A 12,122-nucleotide genomic window follows, 5' to 3' on the forward strand; every position below is an offset into this window, starting at 1 on the left:
GTAACATGCACTAAAATGAAATTTTCAAAAAAACCCAATCCAAAACAAATTTTTTGGCTGCACACATCCCTGGTATGTAATACGTCTTCAAAGCCATGGAAGAGCTTTTGAATCTGGATGCTAATTTGTTGCAGTCCTATTCATGTCAACTTCTGTGCACATATGAAGGAGATCCAGTATCTCGTTCATATGTGCTAATTTTATTTTCATGAAAGGGACTCTGACCATTATTCAAATCAAGTCAAAGATGATGCTGAAAATACACAAAAAAATAGATATGTAACTGAAGTAACAAGCTAGGACAAAATAATAAAAATAGAGGCATGCATTCCAGGTGAAAGGATCTGTCCTGTCAGTATCTCTTCACACTTTCCTGGCTGTGATCCAATCAGATGCACAATCCATAGGTTTTTTAAATACATTTGTGCTGTGCTGTCTTCAAATCTTGAATTGGCTTCAGATTTGTTAGCTCCTCCGAGGCCTGTCCGTGTTGTCTGTTGTACAAACACTGCATGCTGTATCCTCGTACAGTTTACAAATAGCATATCTCTGTGATACTGTCATTTATTCCTAATGTAACCAACCAATTACTACATGATTCTCTTGCTGTAAAAAAAAAAAAAAAAAAGACTAAAGAAATCTGTTTTGTTGTGCCCCTGCCATCACCTAGATAGTTGCCCTTTTATAATTCAGTTTGTGTCGGGGAATTTTTTTTTTTTTAAAACTAAGAGTGTGATTTGTGTCCCTTTTTTCTAGGGGGAAAATACAGCATCTTTAAATCTAAGGACAGAAATATTTGACAAGAAGTCTGAACAGATACGCAAAAGCATTAAAAAATATTCATACAGTTATGGGCAGAATAAATAAACTGAGATAGCTTTGGTCGAGAAGCTGAAGAAGGAGGACGTAAAGAAGATGGCACGCACTGGTTTGAACAGGCCAGATACCTGTAAATGAAACAAAACTTAGACCTGACCTTTTACGTTCCAGAGTTGTAGCCTTATTTCTCAGCCCGGTTTATCAGACAGAAATGCTCAAAGCACTTTGCTTCAGTCTTATATCATGGCTTCCACCCCATCGCCATTAGATGTCCATGGAAAGTTCACATGGTGGAGTTTCCCTCTGTTGCTGTCTCAGTGGATGCAGTTGTTGGCACAGAACTGAGAAAACTCAGCAAAAGACTGTTGAAAAGTATTATGTATATATAGAGTGGTCACTTGTCAACTGATTTACAGTCTAATATGTTTTTATTTATTAAATTGATGACAAATCAAGTGAAGGTAGAAGGAAAAAAAAAAAAAAAAAGCACTTACAGAAATGAGAAAACAGGCCTTTTATGATTGCGTCCCCATAGAGCTGAAGAAATCCGTCAGACACGATAGTATTTACCATTTACGTACACGTACTGGACAATGCAAAGCCCTACTTTATGAGATTATATACAACATTGTCTAAACTGGAGCTTTAAAAACTAGTCAACAAGAACATAAGTTACAAATGACATGTTGTAGCCTGAACACTGAAGAAAAAATAGTAATACAAACTGTGACATTTTCTAACAGTGTGATAAATTAATGGTGGTGTAAAACCATGAACCATTGAGGCCTTTTCCACTTTGTTAGAATTCTGAACCAGATTTATATGGCATCTGTAATGTGTTCTTAAGCTGCTGTAAAATTCCACGCAAGCATGACCTCCTATCCTCGGAAACTTTTATAGATATATTTCTATGTGGAAAGATGTCTAAATGAGAATGAATATCTGAGTAATAATAAACTACCCATTGTTAGAATTTTTTTTTTCCCCCCCCCAGGATGGAACTGTACATAGTCTTCGCACTGAAGGTGTTTTCACTGTATAGATTGCTTTGTTATTGCTAATACAGTTTAATTGTAATGGCCTATCTATGTCATAGTAACAAAGAATTCAGACACCATCAAGAGTCCGGGCTGCAGATGTTTCACGTTTCTGTGTTTCATAGGGCCGCAATAAATCCGGGAATAAGCTGCACGGTGTAACCGCCTGGAGGTCCAAGTACTGCGGACACAGCACAGATGCGAGCTTCATCTCTATGCACAATTTGCACACAATCTCGCAAAAGGAAAGTCTGACAAAAATAAAATAAAATATAATGTGACCAGCTCTTATTTTGATTTTGTTCCCCTCTCAGTTAATGATGATTAAAAAAATAAAAATACAGTGTAATGTAAACTGTTGTTATATACTGCCGGTATATTCCAAGAATCCTTGTTTCTACTTGTTATACTCTGACCTTTTGAGAAGATGGTTCAGCTAAAAAGGAAAGTGACACAATAAATGTTGGAGCTCTAGATTTTGTTTGCTCATTCTTGAATTTTTAATGCCTACTAGACAATGCACCTGGTATATGCTAGGCACACCACACAATCGGCTACTGGTTAAAGCAAATAAGATAGAAAAGATAAATGTCTAGACTACAAACGTTTGAGAAAAAATCAGAGAGAGTAAGATATTGTTGGTAACTTATTGGCAGTACTGAAGTAGAACAGTCCACCAAAGTTGAAAAGAATTAAAAACAAATCAGTTGTATATCAACACATTTTATCCCCTGATACAGTTCATCTTGAAACATGGATCCATTTCATGTCAACAAAGTACAAGCTAAGGAGTTAATTTTCAAAATGATTTACGTGCATAAAAGGACTTTTGAAAATTGCTGTGATATATGCTACTTTTATACATCTAACTCCTTTGAAAATTCATTCCTTAGTGTCAGGACTGATTAATTTTGACAATTATGCAAATACTCACTTTAGTTATGCAAATACTAAAAATTAAAAGAAAAGCTATAAGAAATTTTATCCAGTCAGTTGACTGGTTTGGACTGATGATTAATACTTGAGAATTTACCCATAAGCTGTGGTTCTAATGATGGGTTGTTGATTTTTTAGAGTAGTTCATTATATAAATTTTTTGGGATAGAATTGATTGATGTATTAAATAATGGCAGTGCCAGAACTAATTTAGCATTGGTTTGGCTTTTTTTTTTTTTAAAGATATGTTAGTGATAGAAACGAGTGCAAAAGTGGCATTGTGAGATTCAGAAGGGAAGGGGAGGAAAAAGCTAAATTGCTTACCAAATATTTCTGCTTGGTGTTCACTGAGGAAGGGCCTGGAGAAGGATCACATAAAACGAATACAAATAAGATTGAAAGTAAAGTAAACCACAATCAATTTTCCAAATAGTGTGTTCTTGAGGGGCTAACTAAATTTAAAATAGGTAAGGCGATGGGGCCAGATAGGATACATCCAAGAATACTAAGGGAACTTAGAGAAGTCCTGGCAGCAATACTGGCTGACCTTTTTAATGCTTCTTTAGAGTTGGGGGACTAGAGATGGGCGGATGTGGTCCTAGTCATAAAAAGGGAGGAGGCTGGGAACTACAGACCAGTTAGTCTGAACTCTGTGGTGAGCAAATTGATGGAATCATTGCTAAAACAGAGGATAGTGCAGTTTTTGGAATTCAATGGCTTGCAAGATCCAAGGCAGCATAGTTTTACCAGAGGTAAATCTTGTCACATGAATTTGATCAATTTCTTTGATTAGGTGACCAGAGAGCTGGATCAATGGAGAGTGCTAGATGTAGGGTACTTGGATTTCATTAAGGCATTTGACACAGTTCTGCATATTTATATAAGAGACTTATAAATAAATTGAATGCCCTTGGCATGGGACCTAGAGTGACTGATTGGGTTAGAAACTGGCTGAGAAGGAGGTGACAAACGGTAGTAGTACATGGACTTTTCTCTGAGAACATGAGAGTTATTAGCAATGTGACTTGGGGTCAGTTCTTGGACTTTTCAACATTTCATGATCAACATAGCAGAAAGATTGTTGAGAGAGGTTAGTCTCTTTGCCGATTATACTAAAATCGGTAACAGGGTGAACAGCTAGGAGTGTGTGGAAAATATGAGGAGAGATCTAGCAAAGCTCAAGGAATAGTCTAGAGTTTGACAACTAAGATTTAATAGTAAAAAAAAAAGCAAAGCAATGAATTTAGAATGCAAAAACCCAAGGGAGAGGTACCATATTGAGGTGAAATTCTTCTAAACATGAAGGAAGAGAGGGATCTGGGGGTGATTGTATCTGATGATTTTAAGGTGGCCAAATATGTGCATAAAGTAATTGCAAAAACCAGAAAGATGCTTGGCTGCAAGGAAGAGGAATGGTCAACAGATAAAGGGAGGTCATATTACCCTGTATAGGACCCTGATGAGACCTGATTTGGAATACTGTGTACAATTCTTGAGACCTATTTTCAAAAGGATATAAACAGGATGGAGTTAGTTCAGAGGTGCCTACTAAAATAGTCAATAGTCTTTGTTCTAAAGCATATGGGGATACATTTGAAGATCTAAACATGTATACTCTGGAGGAAAGGTGAGATAAGGGAGATATAATAGAGACATTTAAATACCTCAAAGATTTCCATGCACCAGAGGCGAGCCTCTTGCAATGGAAAAGAGGCTATGGAATGAGGGGTCATGGAATAAGGATGAAAGCATAGTCTTAGGACTACTATTAGGAAATTTTTTTTTCCAGAGAGTGGTGGATGCATGGAACAGCCTCCCAGCATCTGAATTTAAAGAAACATTGGATAAATACAGGGGATCTTTAAAGAAGTGATGAGAATTATAAAACTAAATTAATTGGGCGGATGGGTAGACTAGATGGGCCATACAATCTTTTTCTGCCATCCTGTTTCTGTGCTTCTAAACATAATTAAGCACCTAGTTGGTACAATAATGTGAATTAATATTTTAAATTAAAGGTCGCCCTGTAAAATTAGTTCTAGTAATTGTACATCTATTCTTGTATCTCTTGTTCCAGGGTCTTTCTTTTTTTCCTGTAGTAGGCAGTTAATGTATTGCATTGTTGATTTGCAAGAAAGATGAAACATGCCATTGACAGATCATGCATAGAAGAACATGAGCAGTACATAGGCAGGGTAATTTTTAAAAGTCATTTCCATGGGTAAAACAGTGGTTTGCCCATGGAAATGGAGCTATAGAAAATTGCCTTCATTGTGTGTGGGTAAATGTACTGCATATAGTGGTACTACATGCGTAACCTTACTGCAGTGACAACAGGGCATACTCATGGGCAGAGTTGGGGGGGGGGGGGGGGTATGTGTTGCTAATTGGCTCCAGATTTTCAAGACAGGTTGATCCAGTCCTGATTTTACTCTCCTGTGTGTAGGTACTATTGACTTGCTGTTCTTTGGGAATGCAATAGGGAGATCAGAACAAGTCCATGCAAGCAGTGGGGTAAAACCAGGACTAGATCAACCTGCCTTGAAAATCTGGAGCTAGTTGCCAACTCTACTTGCACATACCTTGCACATACCTTGCACATATCTTTGTATTTTGGAAAGTATGCATCTAGTTTTTCTTAGGGAAATTATCCGACTATATTAACAGGTGTAAATGTGTGCTGGTTGTTTTCCTGGGATAATTTTCTAAGCGAGAGTGTGTGCATACTTTCACTTTGAAAAAGGAGACAAAATCTGTAGGTAAAAAGCACCTGTGCCTTTGCAGCAATGAGGGCAAGTAGAAAATTACCCCGTTTAAAGTAGTCTTTCCACACAGCAGTCTTGAAACTTGGATACATTAAGATGTTTTTATGTGAGTACATTGTACAGTACATAATGCTGTTCCTTTATGCAGGTAAGGGTAAATGTTAGCATTGAAAGATATATATATATATATATATATATAGATATTGGGGCAGATTTTAAAAGATACGCGCAGCATACATTTGTGCGCGCTACCTGGCGTGCACAAATGTACACCCGATTTTATAACACGCGCCCGCAGCCACGCGCATGTTATAAAATCAGGGGTCAGCACACTAGTGTACCTTGCACGCACCGAGCTCTTCAGGGAGACCAGATGGCTTTCCCCGTTCCCTCTGAGGCCGCTCTGAAATTGGAGCGGCCTCGGAGGGAACTTTCCTTTCCTGCCCCCCAGCCCGAAAAAAAAAACAAACCCCGTGCCTTTATTTCACAAGTTACGCCTGCCGGCTGACTGCCAGCACACAATCCCCCGGCACAGCGGCCGAGTGGAGGCCTCTGGCCATGCCCCCGGACTGCCCCACCCACCCCCGCCCCTTTTTGCAAGCTGCGGGACTTACACGTGCCGCCAGGCCTTTTGAAAATAGGCCCGGCGTGCGTAACCCCTCTACGCGCATAAATCCTTGAAAATCTGCCCCTTTGTCCTTCATTCAAGCCCAGAGAACTATTATTCCACCCAAGCCACTTTGCAGCTTATCAGTGTGTCTATGCTGTACCACTTGTTCATTGGTAAGATCTGTCGGAAGATTCTACTCAGGAGCGACTGTGAAATTACCAGGAAACAATTTTATAGTTGTTTTATCTTCTGATGGTATATATATAGAATATAAATAGACGTAAGCACCTATGCAAAAATGTTTCCCTTGACTTTTGATTCCGCCATGTTGAGAAGCTACTTTATGTATAGTGAAGGCTTTACTGTGGTATGCATAGGGCTGAGAGAAATGCAGTAATAACAAATGGGCCAACTATAGCATCTTTACGTGGGTAATTTCTATGGTGTGCCTTCTGATGGCACACCATGGAAGGTGGTCACGGGGCATTTTGCTGGTGCTCGTTACATTTGATATTTTGTGTGTGTTTGTACTCATGAAAGTAGCATGGAGTAGAGTCAAGCTTAGTGCAGATAGATGTTGGAGTTTGCTCTTTTTCTGTATTGCATTGAGTTATTGAGCAGACAATACCAGTAATATTGAATTATACTGTAACTTTGTGGTGTGCACCCGTCATCCAGTAGGGGTTCAATTGAAAGCAACATTTATTTAACTGGGGACTGTTTTTAATCTCAGGGGTGAAGAGGTAAAAGGCTCAGTGCATTAGTCCACAGCATCACCTTTATCCATAATCCTTATGTTTCATAGTTTGATAGTATTATATTGGATTACTTTTTGCCAAGGAAAATCAAGTAGTTGCATTGTGATGCATATGTATTACTATACAAATATTTAAGAAACCCAAGGATGTGATTTACCGAAGTTTTAAAAATAGGCACAGAAGGAGAAAAAATCCTGGGAAAATCATATTCTATTCCATCAATAAGTTGCAGCTACTAAGGCTACATGTAAGTGATGCTCTAGCAAAGTACTGCTACTACCAATCTACTGGTGTATTCTATTAGCATTACATTTGCAGTGTTATAGTTTGTAAAATAAAAAAAGCCAAAGCCGTTTTAATTGTCAAGTTGAATGTGCTTTATAGGACAGGAGTAGATTGTGTAGAAAGGAAACAGTTTATACCTGAGTTTGAGCTTGATATGCTTTTTCCAGTATCTTAAGTGTTTTGTAGCTGCTGTATTTTTAACATTAACACATGCTAGGGCTAGCCTGGTGGCTCAGTGGCACTTCTGTGTGGAGGAGACTTTTTTGATTCCTGGGCTGACTGGGGCTAGGGTTCCTGCAAAAGCAGTAACAGCTCCTGAGATGAGGGAATCCATATCATAGCTCAATGATGACACCTAGGGACCTGATTCAGGGTTCTGGTTACCATGTTCTGAAAGGAGCAGCAGCCTGTGGCCCCTGGCCATGGAGGGTTGCTGTATCGAAAGTGCATTGGGCGATGGTATAAAATAGGGGAAATAAAGGCTCATGGTGCTGTAGTCCAGCTAACATTGGTTCTGCTTAAGATGGAAACCTGGAGAAGCAGAAGGAAGTTGTAGGGGCAAAAAAACTCAACGCATATTCAGCGGCCACTACATAGCCACATAAGTCCCACTTATCCGGCTAAATAGTGCCGAATGAGCTTTGAATATTGGGCCCAGCGAGGATATCTTTCAAACAACTCCATGTGGTGGCATATACCATGGTATTTTATAACCTGCATGTATCACATACACGTTTATTATAAAATGCATGTATCTTTACCCTGCAACGTATTGGTGCATTAGCAATGCTTTGAAAGCGTGTACATCCCCTACTTATTTTAAAAATATGCACATGTATATTTTATGTCTGAAAATAAAAGTGGTACTTGCTCACATAAATGGGTGTAGTTTAAACCATGCACCTAATTGACATTACCAGTTTTACTAATTACTCCATCAGTTCACCCAGTCCTCCAGGTCGTCCAGACCCTCCTGGTTCTTCAACCTGAACTCCCTCCCGTTCACTTAGACCTCCCATCTGGCTAATAGTACACAATGAACACGTTTAATGTCACTTTTGCAAGATAATTATCAGGTGTAAAATTATGCGAGTAAGTTAGCAAATTACATGTCTTTAAAAAATAGCAGCTTATGCATGTATATATGTGTGTGAAAGCAAAAATATACACCTATGTTTGAGGTTTATAAAATAGCATGTATGCAAGTAGATGCTACCTATGCACCCAAGTCTTTGAAAATTTACCCCAAAAGTTATTAAGGGGGAGGGCACACATATTCACTCTGATCTCATAAGCCTTCTCTTTGGAAAGCAGGATAAAAACACCATTAACATATGCGTAAGTCAATGATATTCTAAAATCGTACCTAAATTCCATTTTCAGTGGCTTTGATTGGGTCTATCGTCATCAAGCTGAGAAAAATATTAACTGAAAAGTATGTATGCTGAATAAGATCAGCCCACACAAACCGTAATCATTAAAAAAAAATTATCATCTCAGGTGACCTAACAGGATCTAACATCCTGTCAGAGCTGGGAACAGCATTTGAAAAATAAACCCCATAACCTGATGTTCTATTCCAGTTTCACATCATATCCTGTTAAGCAATACAAATAGCCAATAGCATTTCTTCAATCCTGTCAGAGAGAATATTTGGTTTTCTCTTTTAAGGTGGCAGAATATTTATTAGCTGCACCGAAAGGTGAATTGAAATGACATTCTTCTACTTTTGGAGATTACTCTTTTGTGCCATTTATTTAAGCTGGATATTTTCTTAAAAAAAAAGAATGGAATGCCTCTTCTTGTTTGTTCTTTTTTTTTTTTTTTTTCTTCTGTATGCCTAGTAATGTGTTGTAATGCTTGCCTGAATTTGTGCTGGACCTTCAGTAATGATATTCACTTATTTCACTGTTTCCTTGTCAGAAAGAGCTGAGTTCAGGATTTTCTGTCTTTAAACAGTTATGTAAGGATGGCTTTGAATACTTGAGGAGTTAGTCAGGCTAATGTCTAGCGCTGTGTGAAATTACTTGCCGAGGAGGATATGTGGCAGCAAAAGCCTGCATTTGTTTCAGACTATCTGATTTAAATGTATTGCTCCACCAGGGTCACTCACCCCTTTCCTAGGACAGCTAATAGTTTTTTGTTTTTTTTTTGTTAAACAGAAATTAGCAGTGACATCTCCTGTTGCCAATGTGAGGAGGTAGAATCTTTGGTGACTTAAGTTTTCTGACCTTGTCCATGTCCACTGGTCGATAACTACTTATATATTTTTTACAAGTATGATCCCTGCAACAATCCCTGTTTACCCCCAGTTTAAATCTGTGGGTAAATACTTAGTAAATTAGTGGGTATGCTGTAGCCAAACACGAAAGATGGTGATAAAGATTGAGGGAACAGATATCTTTGAAGTACACCAAAATGGAAACACAAAACTGCGGTAAAAATAGTTTTACTGCTATCTGGTGCCACCTCCACGCCCCCTCCCTGTGTCCTTTCTTCTACACAGAGAAGGGCCTTGGGGAAGAGAGACTGTTGCCTGAGAAGGGAAATGGGGGAGAGAAGAGGACTGATGCTTGGCCCCTGGGGAAGGAGAGCGAGGATCCAGCCTGCCTGCTGAGAAGAGGGAGGTGAGAGATTCAGAGCAAAGTTGTATGGGGGTGGGGGGGGAGGATGTGTTAGGGCCACTGTGTGTGAGTGGGATGTTTTATGTTGGAGCCACCAAGCTCCTATCATTGTCCATTAGTGTCTGTGTGTGCATGGGCGGGGAGGTCTTATGTGTGAACTTCTGAGCTCTCATTGTAGTGGGAGAAGTATGTTAGTTTCCAAAAATGCCAGACCACAAAGGTAGAAATAAAATGCCTTTTCCTTTTGGTTTAATGATTTGAATGTGTCAGCTTTGGGAATGTAAGTGTGCAGTATCTCTGATATTCTTTGTATTTTGCCCAGAACAGGAGGAAATGCATTTCTGTTCCTATTTCTCCAGTGTTGCACTGCATACAGAGTCCGGCTTCTTGGGGTTTCTAGTTCAGTTTTTGTCTGCATATTTCTATTTTTAATTTGTTGTCACTTATTCTCTATTAGGTGAGGCTCTATGCATGTTTTGTTTGTGATCAGGGTGAGGTATTCTGTTAAAGGTGAGTTTTAAAAGAGAAGGGTGTGTATAAAATAGATGTGTGCACAAATAGTGCATATTCGCACTATTGCTATTTTATAAACCTCGCACATGCGTAAATATTGGTGCAAGAATAACTGCTTGTGTAAAAACTAAAAAGGGGGGGGGGGGGGCAGGTCAAGGGCATTCCAGGGTAGGACCAACATTTACTCGCATAATTCCTGATTTTATTAACTGAATGTGATGGACATAGGGCTGTTACCCGTGCATATTTATTTCTGCTCTTTATCAGGTGTAAGAATAAAACTCTTTATAGCCAAAAACTGACTGCGTGAGGGGTCTGGATAAACTCCGGGGGAGTGCAGACTGAAGAACCAAGAGCGGTCTGGATGACCTAGACATAGACTGGGCAAACTGGTGGACTAATTGATAAAACTGGGAATCTGTTTAAAAGCCGACAAGTCCTAAGGAAAATACGCAAATAACATTTCCTTGTGTAACTGCTTTAAAATTAGGAGCACACAGATGTGCGCTAGGCATATAAGAACATAAGAACATGCCATACTGGGTCAGACCAAGGGTCCATCAAGCCCAGCAACCTGTTTCCAACAGTGGCCAATCCAGGCCATAAGAACCTGGCAAGTACCCAAAAACTAAGTCTATTCCATGTTACCATTGCTAGTAATAGCGGTAGTTATTATCTAAGTCAACTTAATTAATAGCAGGTAATGGACTTCTCCTCCAAGAACTTATCCAATCCTTTTTTAAACACAGCTATACTAACTGCACTAACCACATCTGGCAACAAATTCCAGAGTTTAATTGTGCGTTGAGTGAAACAGAACTTTCTCCGATTAGTTTTAAATGTGCTACATGCTAACTTCATAGAGTGCCCCCTAGTCTTTCTATTATCCGAAAGAGTAAAAAACCGATTCATATCTACCCGTTCTAGACCTCTCATGATTTTAAACACCTCTATCATATCCCCCCTCAGCTGTCTCTTCTCCAAGCTGAAAAGTCCTAACCTCTCTAGTCTTTTCTCATAGGGGAGCTGTTCCATTCCCTTTATCATTTTGGTCTCCCTTCTCTGTACCTTCTCCATCACAACTATATCTTTTTTGGAGATGCGGCGACCAGAATTGTACACAGTATTCAAGGTGCGGTCTCACCATAGAGCGATACAGAGGCATTATGACATTTTCCGTTTTATTCACCATTCCCTTTCTAATAATTCCCAACATTCTGTTCGCTTTTTTGATTGCCGCAGCACACTGAACCGACGATTTCAATGTGTTATCCACTATGACGCCTAGATCTCTTTCTTGGGTAGTAGCACCTAATATGGGACCTAACATTGTGTAACTATAGCATGGGTTATTTTTCCCTATATGCATCACCTTGCACTTGTCCACATTAAATTTCATCTGCCATTTTGATGCCCAATTTTCCAGCCTCACAAGGTCTTCCTGCAATTTATCACAATCTGCTTGTGATTTAACTACTCTGAACAATTTTGTATCATCTGCGAATTTGATTACGTCACTTGTCGTATTTCTTTCCAGATCATTTATAAATATATTGAAAAGTAAGAGTCCCAATACAGATCCCTGAGGCATTCCACTGCCTACTCCCTTCCACTGAGAAAATTGTCCATTTAATCCTACTCTCTGTTTCCTTTTAGCCAGTTTGTAATCCACAAAAGGACATCGCCACCTATCCCATGACTTTTTACTTTTCCTAGAAGCCTCTCATGAGGAACTTTGTCAAATGCCTTTTGAAAATCCAAGTACACTACATCTA

General features: G+C 39.1%; 1 protein-coding gene across 3 annotated transcripts in view; it reads left to right on the forward strand.

Moving 5' to 3' along the window:
• The window catches only part of BCL11A (BAF chromatin remodeling complex subunit BCL11A), a 207,262-nt gene extending 204,932 nt beyond the window's left edge, over positions 1–2,330 (forward strand). For all 3 annotated transcript variants that reach the window (XM_029593725.1, XM_029593727.1, XM_029593728.1), the window contains exon 4: positions 757–2,330. Coding sequence is in view for 2 of the 3 variants with exons in the window: in XM_029593727.1 (XP_029449587.1) it covers positions 757–867 (111 nt within the window). In the remaining variant the exon portion in view is untranslated. The remainder of the gene's footprint in view (positions 1–756) is intronic.
• Positions 2,331–12,122: the final 9,792 nt, after the last annotated feature.

This window comes from Rhinatrema bivittatum, chromosome 3 (assembly GCF_901001135.1).
Source record: "Rhinatrema bivittatum chromosome 3, aRhiBiv1.1, whole genome shotgun sequence".
NCBI classification, from domain to species: Eukaryota; Metazoa; Chordata; class Amphibia; order Gymnophiona; family Rhinatrematidae; genus Rhinatrema; species Rhinatrema bivittatum.